The 15,113-nt window shown below is 36.4% G+C and overlaps 3 protein-coding genes across 4 annotated transcripts in view; 2 read left to right on the top strand and 1 right to left on the bottom strand.

The window, feature by feature from the left end:
• Positions 1–171: 171 nt before the first annotated feature.
• zgc:109986 (uncharacterized protein LOC553566 homolog) lies at positions 172–4,556 on the bottom strand. The gene is made up of 8 exons (XM_067366784.1): positions 4,377–4,556; positions 2,557–2,678; positions 2,334–2,472; positions 2,120–2,241; positions 1,751–1,861; positions 1,567–1,673; positions 1,095–1,194; positions 172–963 (listed from the first exon to the last, which is right to left on the bottom strand). The coding sequence occupies exons 1-8, from the start codon at positions 4,471–4,473 to the stop codon at positions 841–843; spliced, it is 921 nt and encodes a 306-aa protein (XP_067222885.1). The 5' UTR covers positions 4,474–4,556; the 3' UTR covers positions 172–840.
• A 414-nt stretch (positions 4,557–4,970) lies between these two features.
• srp54 (signal recognition particle 54) lies at positions 4,971–11,241 on the top strand. The gene is made up of 17 exons (XM_067366783.1): positions 4,971–5,067; positions 5,464–5,583; positions 5,726–5,827; positions 5,910–6,001; positions 6,087–6,171; positions 6,354–6,458; positions 6,578–6,644; positions 6,751–6,808; positions 6,900–7,050; positions 7,159–7,307; positions 7,394–7,494; positions 7,622–7,708; positions 7,838–7,911; positions 8,003–8,111; positions 9,627–9,797; positions 9,911–10,006; positions 10,196–11,241. Exons 3-17 carry the CDS (start codon positions 5,750–5,752, stop codon positions 10,285–10,287), a joined length of 1,515 nt encoding a protein of 504 aa, XP_067222884.1. The 5' UTR covers positions 4,971–5,067; positions 5,464–5,583; positions 5,726–5,749; the 3' UTR covers positions 10,288–11,241.
• A 439-nt stretch (positions 11,242–11,680) lies between these two features.
• sec23a (Sec23 homolog A, coat complex II component) overlaps positions 11,681–15,113 on the top strand; it is a 37,521-nt gene continuing 34,088 nt past the window's right edge. Inside the window, exons 1-6 of one of the 2 annotated variants that reach the window (XM_067367335.1) lie at positions 11,681–11,761; positions 12,945–13,180; positions 13,360–13,417; positions 14,481–14,567; positions 14,663–14,899; positions 15,032–15,111. In XM_067367335.1, coding sequence (XP_067223436.1) covers positions 12,960–13,180; positions 13,360–13,417; positions 14,481–14,567; positions 14,663–14,899; positions 15,032–15,111 — 683 coding nt within the window. In that variant the 5' untranslated portion in view covers positions 11,681–11,761; positions 12,945–12,959. Of the gene's footprint in view, positions 11,762–12,928; positions 13,181–13,359; positions 13,418–14,480; positions 14,568–14,662; positions 14,900–15,031; positions 15,112–15,113 lie in introns of both variants that reach the window. The other variant, XM_067367336.1, reaches the window with a different exon arrangement.

The following is a 15,113-nucleotide window of genomic DNA, read 5'->3' as shown; positions in this document are numbered from 1 at the left end:
AGGAGGCACAAGTGGAAATAGTGTTTTTTCTTTTTTCCACCACAGAAGCTTCTTGTACATTGAATGACAATTTTAGGTTCGTATATATTTGAATAGGCGTTGATGCGACTTGAAGACAGCTATCCTGTGGCTGGAAATAAACACAGATAATTGTAACACCATCTTTGTGAAAAATTTCCCAACCAAAAAGTCTAGTTTCCCATGATTTGAAGCAGGTTTTGTGAACAAATGTACAATCATCACAATCATAAAAGGTACTAAGTTTATTTCTTCATACCCCATGAAATGAAAATCGAAGTCTATGTCTATATTATAGTATACATTTAAGAGTTGACAAAATAACTTTTACAGATATAGACATTCAAAATGTCTCTTTATATGTGTGTGTGTGTATGTATGTATGTATGTGTGTGTGTTTGTATGTATGTGTACACGTATATACACACACACACATCCCCTACTTCCTGTTTCAACAGAAAGAGTGGGACACAGAAATGCATAAGAAAAAACAAAACCAAACCAAGGGAGAGGGCACTTAGAGGAAAACATAATAATAAGAAGACGACGACGAAGAAGAAGAAATGCTTTAAAATGCAGCAATGCAAACATAACATGACATAGATTCTCTGACATGCATTGCTAGTTCCAAACTTCCAATACATAGACAGTTTTAAGTACAACTCTATAATTCAACTCAACTCAAAAAGTTAACCTAAATCAGGATGTTGTATGGTAAATTAAATTTATTTCAATCGTTTGTCCTGTTAAAAGCCTCACTGAGGCTAATCATATTCATTGTTGTACTGTATCAGAAGACTCCAGAGCTTTCTCTTCTAAGGGTCAAAGTACTCTATATAGATGGATTTGCTTGAAGGAATCTGGATCTGTGTCATTTTTTTGATAAACTGTGTAATCAATTTGTACTTCCTCTATCCATTGGCTGAGTGCTAATGTCTCTAGGAACTAAGAAAGAAAAAAAAAACATTAGAATTGTTTCATGAAATCTTGATGAAAGACTGATGTATTGCATTATACTGCCAATCACAATTAGGACATAAATACAGTAATATCAAAGACAGAGAAAAGCTTCTTACAACAGCATCCTGAAGTAAAGTTAGGGCTTCTTGAATGCTGGGTACAGTTACCAGCAGAGCACCTTTCTTTCGGAAATTTTGATTAATGAATAGCCAAGCTCTGAAAAAGAAAAAATGGGTCATTTTAGTGTAAACCTTATTTAAGACACAATTACTATAATATATATAATTATTATGCAAGTCGATATTCTGATTATATCGTTTTTCCAAGTACATTTTACCAATTCCAATTCCATTAATTTTGTATATCATCATTTATTATTGTTAACAGGTATTATTGTTAACAGTGCAAAGGCCACACCTTAATTTTGCAATTTCTATAGTATTGCAAAATATATAATATTTCTATCGACTTGCATGATTATGCACGTACTATATATCATTTGTTTATTAAAAAGAAAAATATTTATTTATGCATTATTCAAATAAGATCTTTGCATGTTCTTAAGTGCAATCACAGTTTGGCACTTACTGCATTTGATCACTTGGTTCCATGAAGAATTCAAAAACATTGTTCATGATCAGAACGTCTGTGTTTTGAACTAAGGCCGCCTGAGAGCGGATATCTGCATGAATCACCTATGCAGGGCACATTGAACATATCTGTAAATATGGTATCCAGACCATACAAGAAAAACAAAATGATGATAAATTGCCTGAATTCTGTCACTGAAGCCATATTTCTCTACAGCCATTGTTTGAAGCTTGACAAACTCTGAACTTATTTCAACCCCGACAAGCTGAGATGCCGCACTGTAAAGATATCCCTGAGAAGAGAAATAAATAAGAGGGAATAATATAGATGCATCATCAGACCATGTTTTAAAAAGAAACATAAAAGATGTAGCCTAGTGGCTACAGATCTGTGTTGGTACATAAAAGGTTGCAGGTTTAAACCAAGTAGGGCAAGGCACTTAACCCTGGTTGCCCCAGGGCAATTGTTTCCATCTTAAGTACACAATAAACATCAGCTAATTCATGAGTTTATGTGTGCTTAGTTAAACAAACCATTATCAGCAATTTACCCCAAACAGCACAGCTCCTAGTCTAGATCCCACATCCACCACCAGTTTTCCAGTGAGGTCTGGAAGGACATTGTGGAACAGGAACTGGAGCTCCGGGATTGAGAATGAATGCGAGATGAACTCTGTGAAAAATTATTAATTGCATATTATGATGTTGCTTTTTTATTGCACGAGTTTATGTACATACATAGCTAGTGTCCATGCAAACACTTGCCCAATGGTGCTGTTCTATGCGATCCACAGTTGAGGCAGTAGTTGCGACTTATTTTTCCCTCCTCACACAATGAATCTACAGTTTCCTCATCATATAAGAATGCATCTACATGCACAGTGGGATGATGTTTCTGTTGAGTCTAAAAGTTTAAATATTCTTTAGGATCTACAATACTGAAGTATGCTTTAGATCTAGTACAATATGAAAAATCTAATACACAAACCTTCTGAATAGCCATAGTCTCTGAGGGAGCCATAGCCTCAAGTGGAAGGCAAGCCCTTAGGTCCTCTGCAATACTTTGAAGAATAACACTTTGGTTATCCACCAGGAAATCATCCAGATCATCTAAAAATGTAGATGAAAAAGTCACTTAAGGCAGAAACCACAGGATAATTAGGGTAAACATTTTAACTAATAGATAACACCATATACTTCCCCAGCTGATTACTTAAAGGTGCCATAGAACGCTTTTTCACAAGATGTAATATAAGTCTAAGATGTCCCTTGAATGTGTCTGTGAAGTTTCAGCTTAAAATACCCCATAGATTTTTTTTATTCAGTTTTTTAACTGCCTATTTTGGGGCATAATTATAAATGCACCGATTCAGTGCGCGTCCCCTTTAAATGTTCACGCTCCCCACTCCCAAGCTCAAGACTCTATAATACATTGAATAAACAAAGTTCACACAGCTAATATAACCCTCAAAATGGATCTTTACAAAGTGTTCGTCATGCAGCATATCAGATCATGTAAGTATGGTATTTATTTGGATGTTTATTTGATTCTGAATGAGTTTGAGGCTGTGCTCCGTGGCTAAAGCTAACATTACACACTGTTGGAGAGATTTATAAAGAATGATGTTGTGTTTATGAATTATACAGACTGCAAGTGTTTAATAATGAAAATAATGACGGCTCTTGTCTCAGTGAATACAGTAAGAAACAATGGTAACTTTAACCACATTTAACAGTACATTAGCAACATGCTAATGAAACATTTTGAAAGACAGTTTACAAATATCACTAAAAAAAATCTTGTGTAATCATGGATCATGTCAGTTATTATTGCTCCATCTGCCATTTTTCGCTATTGTCCTTGCTTGCTTACCTAGTCTGGTGATTCAGCTGTGCACAGATCCAGACGTTAATACTGGCTTGTCTAATGCCTTGAACATGGGCTGGCATATGCAAAATTTGGGGATGTACATATTAATGATCTCGACTGCTGCATAACAGTCAGTGTTGTGTTGAGATTCACCTGTTCTTCAGAGGTCTTTTGCACAAATCCAATTTACATAAGAAGGAGGAAATAATGGTGTTTGAGACTTACTGTATGTCATTTCCATGTACAGAACTCTAATTATTTAACTACGCCGAGGTAAATTCAATTTTCAGTTCTAGGGCACCTTTAAGTTACATTAACAATTGCAAAATTGTTTATGTAAGTAAATAATGTTATGTTTAAATATGCATATGAGCCATTTCTAATTAAATATTCACAAATTTGTGCAAATTTCCAGAACAGACATCTAAACATTACATAAAACCAGAAACACTGGTTTCATTTTGTTGACATTTTGTTGTATTTAGGAATAAAATGTTATAGAAATCAGGCGAATTATATATTAACCCCCCTATAAAAACTTTTCAGAATAGATAGGAATAAACCTGGAAAGTTTGGTGTATGCAAGTGCAATACTTGCGTGGAGACCCAGTGCATGAGAAAATACTCATTTTGAGAAAAGAATACATAAAGATATGTATTGTTAAAAATTAAAAATGGGTATCTGCATTGTAATTACAGCGGCAAATACAAATAAACACGTAAATGTGTATTTTGGCTGTTTTCTTCTTCCCACTAGTCTGATCGAAGACAAGTTATGGAAGCAAAATAGCCCAAAATCTCAAACTTGACAAGTACATGAAAAAACAATGATTTGCCTTAAGTGTTTTGATTTCATTCTAATAAGAACACATGCTTACATCTTGCACATAATCTAATATTTAGCTAACAAGACAATAACAAAAGTTTCTGATTTTCACCTGACGTTTTCAACCATTCTAGCAGCTTTGGAAGATGTTGTCTCTCCGTCTTTGACAACACCTGTAGAATTTCATTCTTCGCGTCGTTAAAATTCATTTATTCAAGCTCTTGATACTTATCTTACGCCAAACACAATCTAGGTTGCAGTTTATGGTTGTAAGTATACTATGTGAGCAACACATGGGTAGTATCAATGGGAAGAGCGTGATCATATTTTAAGGTAGAACTGTACACTTGTTTGGGTATCAACCTGATAAAATACTCCATATGGTAAAAATAGACATTTATGTTTGTAAGTTCAATCGGCTTATTTAGATTTGAATGATTTCTAATGGTAAAAATTTAACTTTTTTTTTTTTTTTTAAGTTGGAATCAATTTTATCTACTGCTGTTCCACCTTAAACAAACTTCCATAATTTTACCTCATGACCAACATCTCTAAAATAAAGAATGTATATAAAAAAAACTTATATTTTTATTAATTTATATAGAGAGGTATATTTATATTGTACGCAAGTTAAATGAACAGTGAATGAAAACGAATCTAAACTATAAATAATATGTTTTATAAAAAATAAAAAATCGAACTTTTATTTTAAACGGAAGTAAAGTTACGTCACGGGAAGTTGGGGGTTAGATGACGTTTGTAGTCGCTTTCTACTCATCGAAAAACAGCTGCTACGAGTTTAGGTAAGTAATATTTAATCGAAACCTATCTCTTTATCGTAATATATCGGCTATCGAACATTTTAAATTGACATCGATTCGACTCAAACATGAATTAAATCCTGTATTTAAGTAAATCGACAACGGTTGAGCGGGTTACAACGGCTGTCTGGCCTCTTTTCAGGATAGAGCTTTAACTGGGTCGAACTTTCAAATATATGATCTAAAACTATGATGATTTCATAATAGTTTAAATACTCATGTGTGTGCTAACATTTGTGTTTTGATGTAGTTACGATACATGGCTAAAAATGTTTCAGATTCGTCCAAATCGTACAGTCCATACTCCATAGCTGGTAATAACATAACAGCTCATCCGCGATGTTTTTGTTTAACATTTTCTGGTTTGTGTTTGCTTAGAAAGGTTGAAAACGTCTTTGCGCTGGTTCCACTGAAGTCTTGAGGTTCAGAGTGAGCGGTGACAGGAGGGTTGTTTTGGGGGAAACCCCACCACATTGGAAAGGCTCAATCACATAACAAGTTAGGAAATATACATTAGACCAATCACAGTTTTAATGTCATCACTCAAGTCTTACTCAGTGCCTTTGTGACTGGAAGCTGGTCATCTGTAAAATCTTTCTTTTTTTATCTTGGCTGGCTGATGTAACCACCCCTGCTGCAGGTTGACAGCTCTTTAACCGCAAAAATGGTTTTAGCTGATCTGGGGAGGAAAATAACCTCAGCTTTGAGGTCTCTCAGCAATGCCACCATCATCAACGAGGAGGTACAGTGAAAATAATGCAGTTTGGGCTTGTTAAGCATTGTGGTCCATCATAAAACGTTAACATGTTTACAATCTTCCTTAGGTGTTAAATGCTATGCTCAAGGAGGTCTGTGCTGCCCTGCTGGAGGCTGATGTGAATATCAAGTTGGTAAAGCAGCTTAGAGAAAATGTCAAGTATGTAACAAAAGTTTTTGTCATTTTGTGGTAAATTCCCTATTGTAGAATGTGTGTTTGCTCTATAACCACTCTATGATTTCAGGGCAGCCATTGATCTGGAGGAGATGGCCTCTGGGCTGAACAAGAGAAGAATGATCCAGCATTCTGTTTTCAAGGAGCTTGTCAAGGTAAAAATTTTTTTTTTTTTTTTTTTTTTTTTTTGTCTCTTGATAGGGAGTCCTTTATGTGTATCTCAGGAGATCTCTATTTTGTCTGGGAGGAGAGAAATAACATTAAACCAAATTGTGAATGGACTGCTGGATGATAGGATTTTATTCTAAAAGATGAATACTGAGTGTTTTAATTGCAGCTGGTGGATCCTGGAGTCAAAGCCTGGACTCCCACAAAGGGAAAGAACAACGTTATCATGTTTGTGGGTCTGCAGGGCAGTGGGAAAACCACAACATGTTCTAAGGTAAGGAATTTTTGGGTATTTGCCCAGATTTTATAGACCTTTTACAGACCTTTTAGTTTGTACACCTCTTTTTATACAGTTAATCGCACAAGCAAGAATCTTTTTCCCCTTTTTATTAGTTGGCATACTACTACCAAAGAAAAGGATGGAAAACATGTTTGATTTGTGCCGACACATTCAGAGCAGGTAAAGTTGGCTCTGTCTTTACATGTATTTGCACACTAATTCTTTCTGTACCTAAGGGGAAAAAGTCAAATTGTTTTGCTTGTTTTTTTTTTTTTTTTTTTTAAAGGTGCCTTTGACCAACTCAAGCAAAACGCAACAAAAGCCAGAATACCCTTTTATGGCAGGTAATAAAAGCGTTATTTCCCATACCCCACAGTTACAGTTGTATTTGCTTACCAAATCTAATCATTGATTCATATTGGTGTGAATTAATAGTTACACAGAGATGGATCCCGTGATCATAGCTTCAGAGGGTGTGGAAAAATTCAAGACAGAAAACTTTGAAATAATCATTGTGGACACTAGTGGTAGACATAAACAGGAAGACTCACTTTTTGAAGAAATGCTTCAAGTGTCAAATGCTGTGGTAAGTGAAAGACTTCCTCTGTTTTGATAATATCAAGCAGCAATAAGATGGTAAAATATAAATGATATAAGCGTGATGCTTTGTGACCGTTATTGTCCATTCCCACAGCAACCTGACAACATAGTGTATGTGATGGACGCCTCCATTGGTCAGGCTTGTGAGGCTCAGGCTAAGGCCTTCAAAGACAAGGTAGATGTGGCTTCTGTTATTGTCACCAAACTGGACGGCCATGCCAAGGGTGGTGGTGCACTCAGTGCGTAAGTACACACTTTATGCTTTGTACTTTCAGCACTTACCGTAAGTAAATAAATGAAAGCGCTGACAGAAAAATGTATGTTTACAGTGTGGCGGCCACAAAGAGTCCCATCATTTTTATTGGCACAGGCGAGCACATTGACGACTTCGAGCCTTTCAAGACTCAGCCCTTCATAAGCAAACTGCTCGGTGAGGTTTGAATATATAGCTGAGCTGCTGTTAAAACCTTTTAGATGAAAGCTTTAACACAAACATTTGATTGTCGTTGGATGTTGGAACTGTGCTATTTATGCTACAATTCTTATTTTTCCTCTAGGTATGGGAGATATTGAGGGACTGATTGACAAAGTAAACGAACTAAAGCTCGATGACAACGAGGAGCTAATTGACAAGCTCAAACATGGTAACTATAATATTATCTCTATAAGAATGTGTATTTTTTTTTTTTTTGTTTAAATTACATTTTTGGGCAATAGGATATTTTTTAGTGTGTTTTTTTTTCACTAACATGTGTGACATTTATTTCTTTTAGGTCAGTTTACACTGAGGGACATGTATGAACAGTTTCAGAACATCATGAAAATGGGACCTTTTGGTCAGATCATGGTAATGCCAACCTTAACTGAAAGAATATCCAATTATGATTATCCACTGAGTAGTTCTTTTCTCACAATTTTTGTTTTTTCTTTGTCTTTAGGGCATGATCCCAGGCTTTGGAACAGATTTCATGAGCAAAGGAAATGAGCAGGAGTCTATGGCCAGACTAAAGAAACTCATGACAATAATGGATAGTATGAATGACCAGGGTATGTGCTTTTAAATTCTTTTAATACTTCTTAAAAGAAATAATGCATTGACTAGATTAAATGGAGTGCTGCCGGCGTGATGTCAAACCCCAGAAGACCCTGGAAGAAATTCACTAGTTCCTATGAGCTTAATGGGGTTTTTCAATCTATGAGTGAAATATGGTTTAACTTTTTTTTTCTTTTTAATTTCTCTTTGTACACACAAGTTGCATATGTGCATTGAATTTTGTTTACACTAATCAATTGTTCCAGAAGGTGGCGACACTGGCCCGGGACGTTGTTTCACGGTAGACTAAAACTAAAGAAACGGAACGACAACAAAATTCCAGAGACTGCAACAAACGCCCACATTGACAAGCACTTGTGTGATGGGTTGTGAGACAGCCTCAATTTTAGTTTAAAGAATACAAAGACATTTTTATCGTTCATAACTTCTGGAAAAAAATAGTGCAGACACTGGACAAAGATGAAACTTTGTAGAGCGCCAGCGTTTGCGCACAATATCAAATGGAGTACACTTTGAAAGACTACGCATTTGACTGTACGCTTACGCTAGCGTATGTGTAAATAAAACGAAGTATACTTTGGGCTTTAGACATTTTGTTCTACAACGTAATCTGCACACATTCCCACCTCAAACATGCTTAAAATGACCGCTTCAAAATTTGTGTTCTCGGGTGTGTAATTTTAGCCTGGTAATACCAGACTCTGCTACTTCACTTTGCTTCGTAGACAGAGTCTGGAATGGCATAATAGAGAAGTGTTTTCTCTCTCGCTAGGGGGCGCTTGTCTGAAGTTTAAAATCATTGGTTACCCGTAAGCCAATCACATAACGTTTGGTTATGGCGTGTGTTATGCGCATGCTCAGCCGCATCGAAGCACAGACATCATGCATCGAACTCAACATCACCTCCATTTAAAATGTTTATCAAACACTCTTCTTGTTCTGGTTTCAGTTTGGAAAAGAGTTGAATGTTCTCCATAACAGAGCGAATTGCATCCCTTGTCTCGTTTCCCATTTCCGCGGTCGTTTCGGTTTTCGATTTATCTAACCTACAATATAAAACTCTGCGCTTAGCATCTACGTCACGGCTCTCAGCCCGCCCTCTGTTCGTTGATTGGCCCGGCTGTTTCCAGACCGGTGGCAAACAGAAAGCTCTGACGCAGTATCAGACTGAGTACAGAAGCAAAATGAAATTGAGCGGAAGTAGGAAGTTTGACGTGTAATTTTGCTAGTGTAATTTGTTGTAGGAAAAAAAAAAACGTCAAGTTGTTTACCACAGACCTTATTTTATTCATACATTAAAAAATTTTTTTTATATATATATATATATATATATATAATATAATATATTATACACACACACACATACATACATAAAAACCAATGGCAAAATCACTGGCGAATTAGACTTCTGGGTTTTGACGTCTTGTCTACAGCACTCCATTTGAAAATTTCAGGCATATTTCTGAACTACACCGGCTCAGTTAACATATTGTGGTTTTTCAACTCAGAACTTGACAACAAAGATGGTGCCAAGCTCTTCAGTAAGCAGCCGAACCGCATCCAGCGAGTGGCCCGGGGATCTGGAGTGGCTACCAGGGATGTACAAGAGTTGCTCACACAGTACACAAAGTTTGCCCAGATGGTCAAGAAGATGGGAGGCATTAAAGGCTTGTTTAAAGGTTGAGTGAATTTTATCCAATGCTTGTGAACAAACTGAACATGATATATTTCAAATTGTTTTAGTTTTGTTAAGCATTTAAAATCAGTGACTCATGGTATCGTTGATTTGAAGGAGGGGACATGTCCAAGAACGTCAACCCATCACAGATGGCGAAACTGAACCAGCAGATGGCTAAAATGATGGATCCCAGAGTGCTTCATCACATGGGTACGAGCTCCCTTAAAACCCTAACATTCTTTAGTTTTTGCTAGACTATTGATTTACCTTCACTAAAGATGGGGCAGCTGTTGCATGCAAGAACCTACTTAAAAAGACCTAACCTTAAAACTATTTTTGAATATCGATTATGGTTGTAGAAGCCTTACTTAAAGACAACTATCTTTTGTTTCTTGCAAGGTGGCATGGCCGGACTGCAGTCCATGATGAGGCAGTTTCAGCAGGGAGCTGCTGGTAACATGAAAGGCATGATGGGATTTAACAATATGTGAACCCCTAAACTCCTGCAAACAGAGGATGCAAAAGACTCTGATGGTTTTAGCGAACAAGACCTGGGCATATGAAGATGGTTTGATTTCTGTGTCTTGCCACACATAATTTAATTCTTTAAAAGGTGTAAAACATTTAATAAAAGCTCATTTACATGTAAAGCCCAGTGTTTCTGGAGCAGAATTGATCATGTGGACTGTTAGAAGAACTTCTGCTTCCTGAGATCAAGTCCAGCGATTGTTTAAAATGTCTTGTGATGTCAGAGCGTGCTCTTCTTGGCAAATATACACACGGACATCTGAGTGCTTTACAATATTGTCAGGCTAATTGACAACTGACCACTTTCACTATCTCTAAACTGGTTTAAAGTTAAAGCCGAAAGGTTCTATGATTTTACAGTTATTGCTATGACCATCTTCATAGCATAAGATTTTCATGAGTAGAAATCATGGTTTATTGTATAATTGACTTTTTGATTTCTTGATTTGCCATAGAAAAGCTTTGGCTTTGTATCAGAGATAAAGTAGTTGGAAAAGAGTATGTGGCAATATTTTGTCATAATGTTATAATAAAATTTATATGGCAACATTTTAACAGCAGTTGTCTTATTATCCTCTTTGATTATGCTGAAGTTATGTTGTCAAATATTTTACTTTTTTTTTTAAAAGGCTGACTATACTAGCACTGTTTATTATGTTCATTTGTAATCCAGACTTTACAAAGCAACAGCTAGTCAAATATGCACAGAGATTAGTTGGTAATATGTTTGTTGTATCCCTGGTTAAATGACTGTAATTGGCTAAAACAAATTGGAAATTACAAAAATGTATTTAAATAGTAAATTCTTTCAGTGAGTATAAATTGTTCACATTTTAAGATTTGTATTACTTTTAATGCTAAAATAAAACTAAGGAAACTGCAAATTAAATATAATGATGCATCATGAAATATACATTAAATGTTTGTAAAAAGATTTTATTGTTTATTAAAAGTCGTCTTTAATACTTAATAAAAATTTAATACATTTATTGATCCAATTAATTCCATGTGGGAAACCGATTTTCTTTCTAATATACTTATATAAAACGTTTTTATATTGAACAATTACAAAATAAAGTTTACAATATTTTCATTGCATGAAAATAATTGTCATCATAAAAAGTGGGTAAAATTAGTGTTAAAAATGGATAAAATACATCACTAGGCCTACTTAATAATACATTGTTAAATATGTAAAATTATTTTAATTGAAGTAAATTATTTTTTTCCTTGTAAAATTATCTTGAATATAATGCATGTGCTCAAAAATAAAGTGTATAATCCATCTCTTGAGATGCATCATGAAATGAGGGGCTCTTGACGTGGCACCGACTCCATGTTGAGTTGCTACGTCATCAGCCCGAGAGCTCGCTCGAGCCCGTGAGCGCGCTGTCACTGACTGAGAGTCTCCGAGGAGACACAAAATCAAGGCTTCAGGTACGTCAAAACACAACTTACCCTTTACAACTAGATGATTATTTCCATTACGATAATGATTCGATCAATGATGACTATTGTAAAGCGTTAGATGGACTGTAGCTCAAGAAACCGAGCGTTTAAAGGGCATTTAGCTTGAAGTCGATGTTGAATGGGAGCATCAACATGTCTACATCAACAAGCAGGTCTTCGCAGGGTATGTTTAGTTAGTGAAATGTTTAATCAGGTCTTCAAGAAATAGTTGTAGCACTCAAGTTGTTTTATTGTTGATGTGAGCTGATTAATATTTCCTAAGCTATCGAACTAGCTTTCTGTGGCTAATTCTGGATGGTGGGCTGACGCCCCCAGTGGATCCATATAGTTCAAGTAAACTAAACTAAAATGAACTAAACTTATTCAGTACAGTAGGATGTGTCACTATAGCTAACTATATAGCCATAGTTGTGTCTTTCCTTGCGATAAATATACATATCTGCCTACTTTTGCTATTAGCTTTGAAATGTTAGAATAGTCACTTAGTTAAAAACTCGGCAGACTTTTGCATTGTTTGTTGTTGTTTAATTATTACTACTCTGTATCCTATTTTTTCTCCAAAACTGTTGTAATTTGCACATTTGGCTGTTTTGAATGTGTGTTTTCCTTCATTGGTTTCTTCTCATCTGCACATGTGGCATTTTGTTGGTGCCTATCTGTAGTTATGGTCTGTGAAGGGTTTTAAACGGGAGTCTTTTATCTATTATTATATTTTAGGAAGGGGGTTCCTTACAAAGTTTATCGTATATTGATGACCTCTGTGTCAAAAAGTTTGAAATCCCTTGTTTATGCTTCAAAACCTACTTCTACCTAGTAGACAACATTTTTGTGCATCAAAGTGAAATGCCTACCTAGATGGCATTTGGCATCATAGATGCTTTCTATCTCTTATCTCATTACAGCTTTTAATGGTGTGTGATGAGACATTATAGTTTGCCCTGTGTCCAAAGGGTAATGATGAATAAGACTGGGTTGGCCTGTCTCTGTAATTTACACACAGATCAGATTGCATGTCTTATTTGAATACATCACTGTGTCTGTAGTGACTGTTTAATTACTTGATCTTTTAGTTGTTCCTCAATTAAGACACCATTACAGGGAAAACAACAGTGCTCCATTGGTTTATGTGTAAAGATTGTATAACTCGTAGATTCCAGAGGGTGCTATGGCGACCTTCCAGGAGTTCATCCAGCAGAACGAGGACCGCGATGGTGTCCGTTTCAGTTGGAACGTTTGGCCGTCCAGTCGTCTGGAAGCCACACGTATGGTGGTTCCGGTGGCCTCCCTGTTCACCCCGCTGAAAGAGCGGCCGGATCTTCCCCCGATTCAGTACGAGCCGGTGCTGTGCAGCCGGGCCACGTGCAGAGCTGTGCTCAATCCTCTGTGGTAAGTCGGCTAAGTCAGAGCAGACAGCATAATGAGTTCACAGATGGAGGATCTACTTCTTATCCATTGCAATAATTTCCAAATAAACACATTTATTATGAAAGCTGGATACATTATATGCGATGCTCTAATATAATTATGCTTCTGTTTTTTTCTTTTTCCATTGTTTACACAATCAGTCAAGTGGATTACAGAGCAAAACTCTGGGCGTGCAACTTCTGTTATCAGAGAAATCAGGTAAAGTCATTGCAGTTTTAAAAGTTGTAGGGCTGAAGCTAACAAATTTTGAAAATCAAAAAAAAAAAAAAAAGCATTTCAGTTACAAAATTGTTATTCCACATTCTACCCAATGTTGTCCTCAAAATATAATGCAATTTGAAGGCAATGTAAATATAGTGAATGTATAGAGGGTATGCAATGACGTCACTTGCCCAAACACGCCCCCTCAGCTGGACTGAGTGGTAAAAGAACCTGCTGCTTGACTGGATTTAATAGGAGAAACTGAAAACAAGAGTAAAACAAATGATTATCCGTTTAAACTAAAGGTTGGACTTGATATAGTGTTCCTTACAACTTACCAAACATCCAGTGATCCATGGATATTGACATGCAGCCAGGAATCAAATGTTTCACATTTATGTGCCTGATTTCAACACCAGGGAAATACATAGAGTAAATTTGCCTGTGAACACTTATATCAATATTATATATATCACCCAGTCCTAAAACTTGTATAGTTTTTGTCAGTGTTTATTTAAGAACATCCAGTTATGCAGAATATAAGATGCTAAACATTTCATTGATGAGTTATCAACACAGTATATAACAATACAATATATAGAGCATGATTTTACTTCAAAATTTGAGACAAAATGATAACTGCAAATCCACTTTCCTCTGCCTGGAAGTCCAGTTGTTTCTGTGAACTGCAGTGATCCATTTGCTTCTTTTCTGTGGCTTTCGGCAGTCTGTAAAAATATATCTCAGTTTTTTAGTCAAATCTATCTGTACACTCAATTGCACAGCTCTTTCCCGTTTTAGATGTGTTTTGTACATTGTGTGTGCATTCACGCTGAAAACCAATGCTGCTACTCAGTCTTTTTGCTACTCTGTGGGCGTAACCACAGTCACTTTTTTATATGTGAATGTAGATACCAAAGGCTCTGTGCAATTACGTGACTAATCAATAATCAAATTCGTTTTTGATTATTTTCATTATCGACTTTATCGATTAGTTGTTGCAGCCCTGGAAAAGTGTCATTTAATTATTGGCATAAACAATATCCATGTCCTGTCATAGTTCCCACCAACTTATGCTGGAATATCAGAGGTCAACCAACCTGCTGAGCTTCTCCCACAGTTCTCCACTATTGAATATGTTGTCCAGGTAACCCCTCAAATAAGTACCTTTCTTTGTCATATAAATACTGAACACTAGAACTGGATTCATAAATAGCAACTCATTCTGTTTCTTTTCTGTAGCGTGGTCCACAGATGCCCCTGAACTTCCTGTATGTGGTGGACACATGTATGGAAGATGATGATCTGCAGGCGCTGAAAGAGTCACTTCAGATGTCCCTAAGCCTGCTGCCTCCCACTGCTCTGGTGGGCCTCATTACATTTGGACGCATGGTTCAAGTTCACGAGCTGGGCTGTGAAGGCATCTCTAAGAGCTACGTCTTCAGGGGCACCAAAGACCTCAGTGCTAAACAGCTCCAGGTGAAGAATATTGTCCTGCTGCCAAATGGATTTGCATGAGAAACTAATTTAAAATACAAGAGTTTGACTGAACTAGTCGGCACAAATTTCTCTTAATATGCAATATTTTAATTTCATGAATCTTGTGTACAGGAGATGCTTGGATTAAGTAAACCAGCTGCAGCACAGGCAGGCCGAGGTCCACAACAGCCTCAGGTTCCTCCTTCAAACAGGT

This window comes from Chanodichthys erythropterus, chromosome 18 (genome assembly GCF_024489055.1).
Source record: "Chanodichthys erythropterus isolate Z2021 chromosome 18, ASM2448905v1, whole genome shotgun sequence".
NCBI lineage: Eukaryota > Metazoa > Chordata > Actinopteri > Cypriniformes > Xenocyprididae > Chanodichthys > Chanodichthys erythropterus.
This window is presented reverse-complemented; position numbering and strand designations above follow the sequence as displayed.

Coding starts and splice junctions, on each gene's coding strand:
- srp54 (XM_067366783.1), top strand. CDS start 5,750: ATGGTTTTAGCTGATCTGGGGAGGAAAATAACCTCAGCTTTGAGGTCT. Junction 5,828..5,909: donor CCACCATCATCAACGAGGAG/GTACAGTGAAAA, acceptor AATCTTCCTTAG/GTGTTAAATGCTATGCTCAA. Junction 6,172..6,353: donor TTTTCAAGGAGCTTGTCAAG/GTAAAAATTTTT, acceptor TTTTAATTGCAG/CTGGTGGATCCTGGAGTCAA.
- zgc:109986 (XM_067366784.1), bottom strand. CDS start 4,473: ATGAATTTTAACGACGCGAAGAATGAAATTCTACAGGTGTTGTCAAAG. Junction 2,473..2,556: donor AGACTATGGCTATTCAGAAG/GTTTGTGTATTA, acceptor TTAAACTTTTAG/ACTCAACAGAAACATCATCC. Junction 2,242..2,333: donor GCATAGAACAGCACCATTGG/GCAAGTGTTTGC, acceptor AATTTTTCACAG/AGTTCATCTCGCATTCATTC.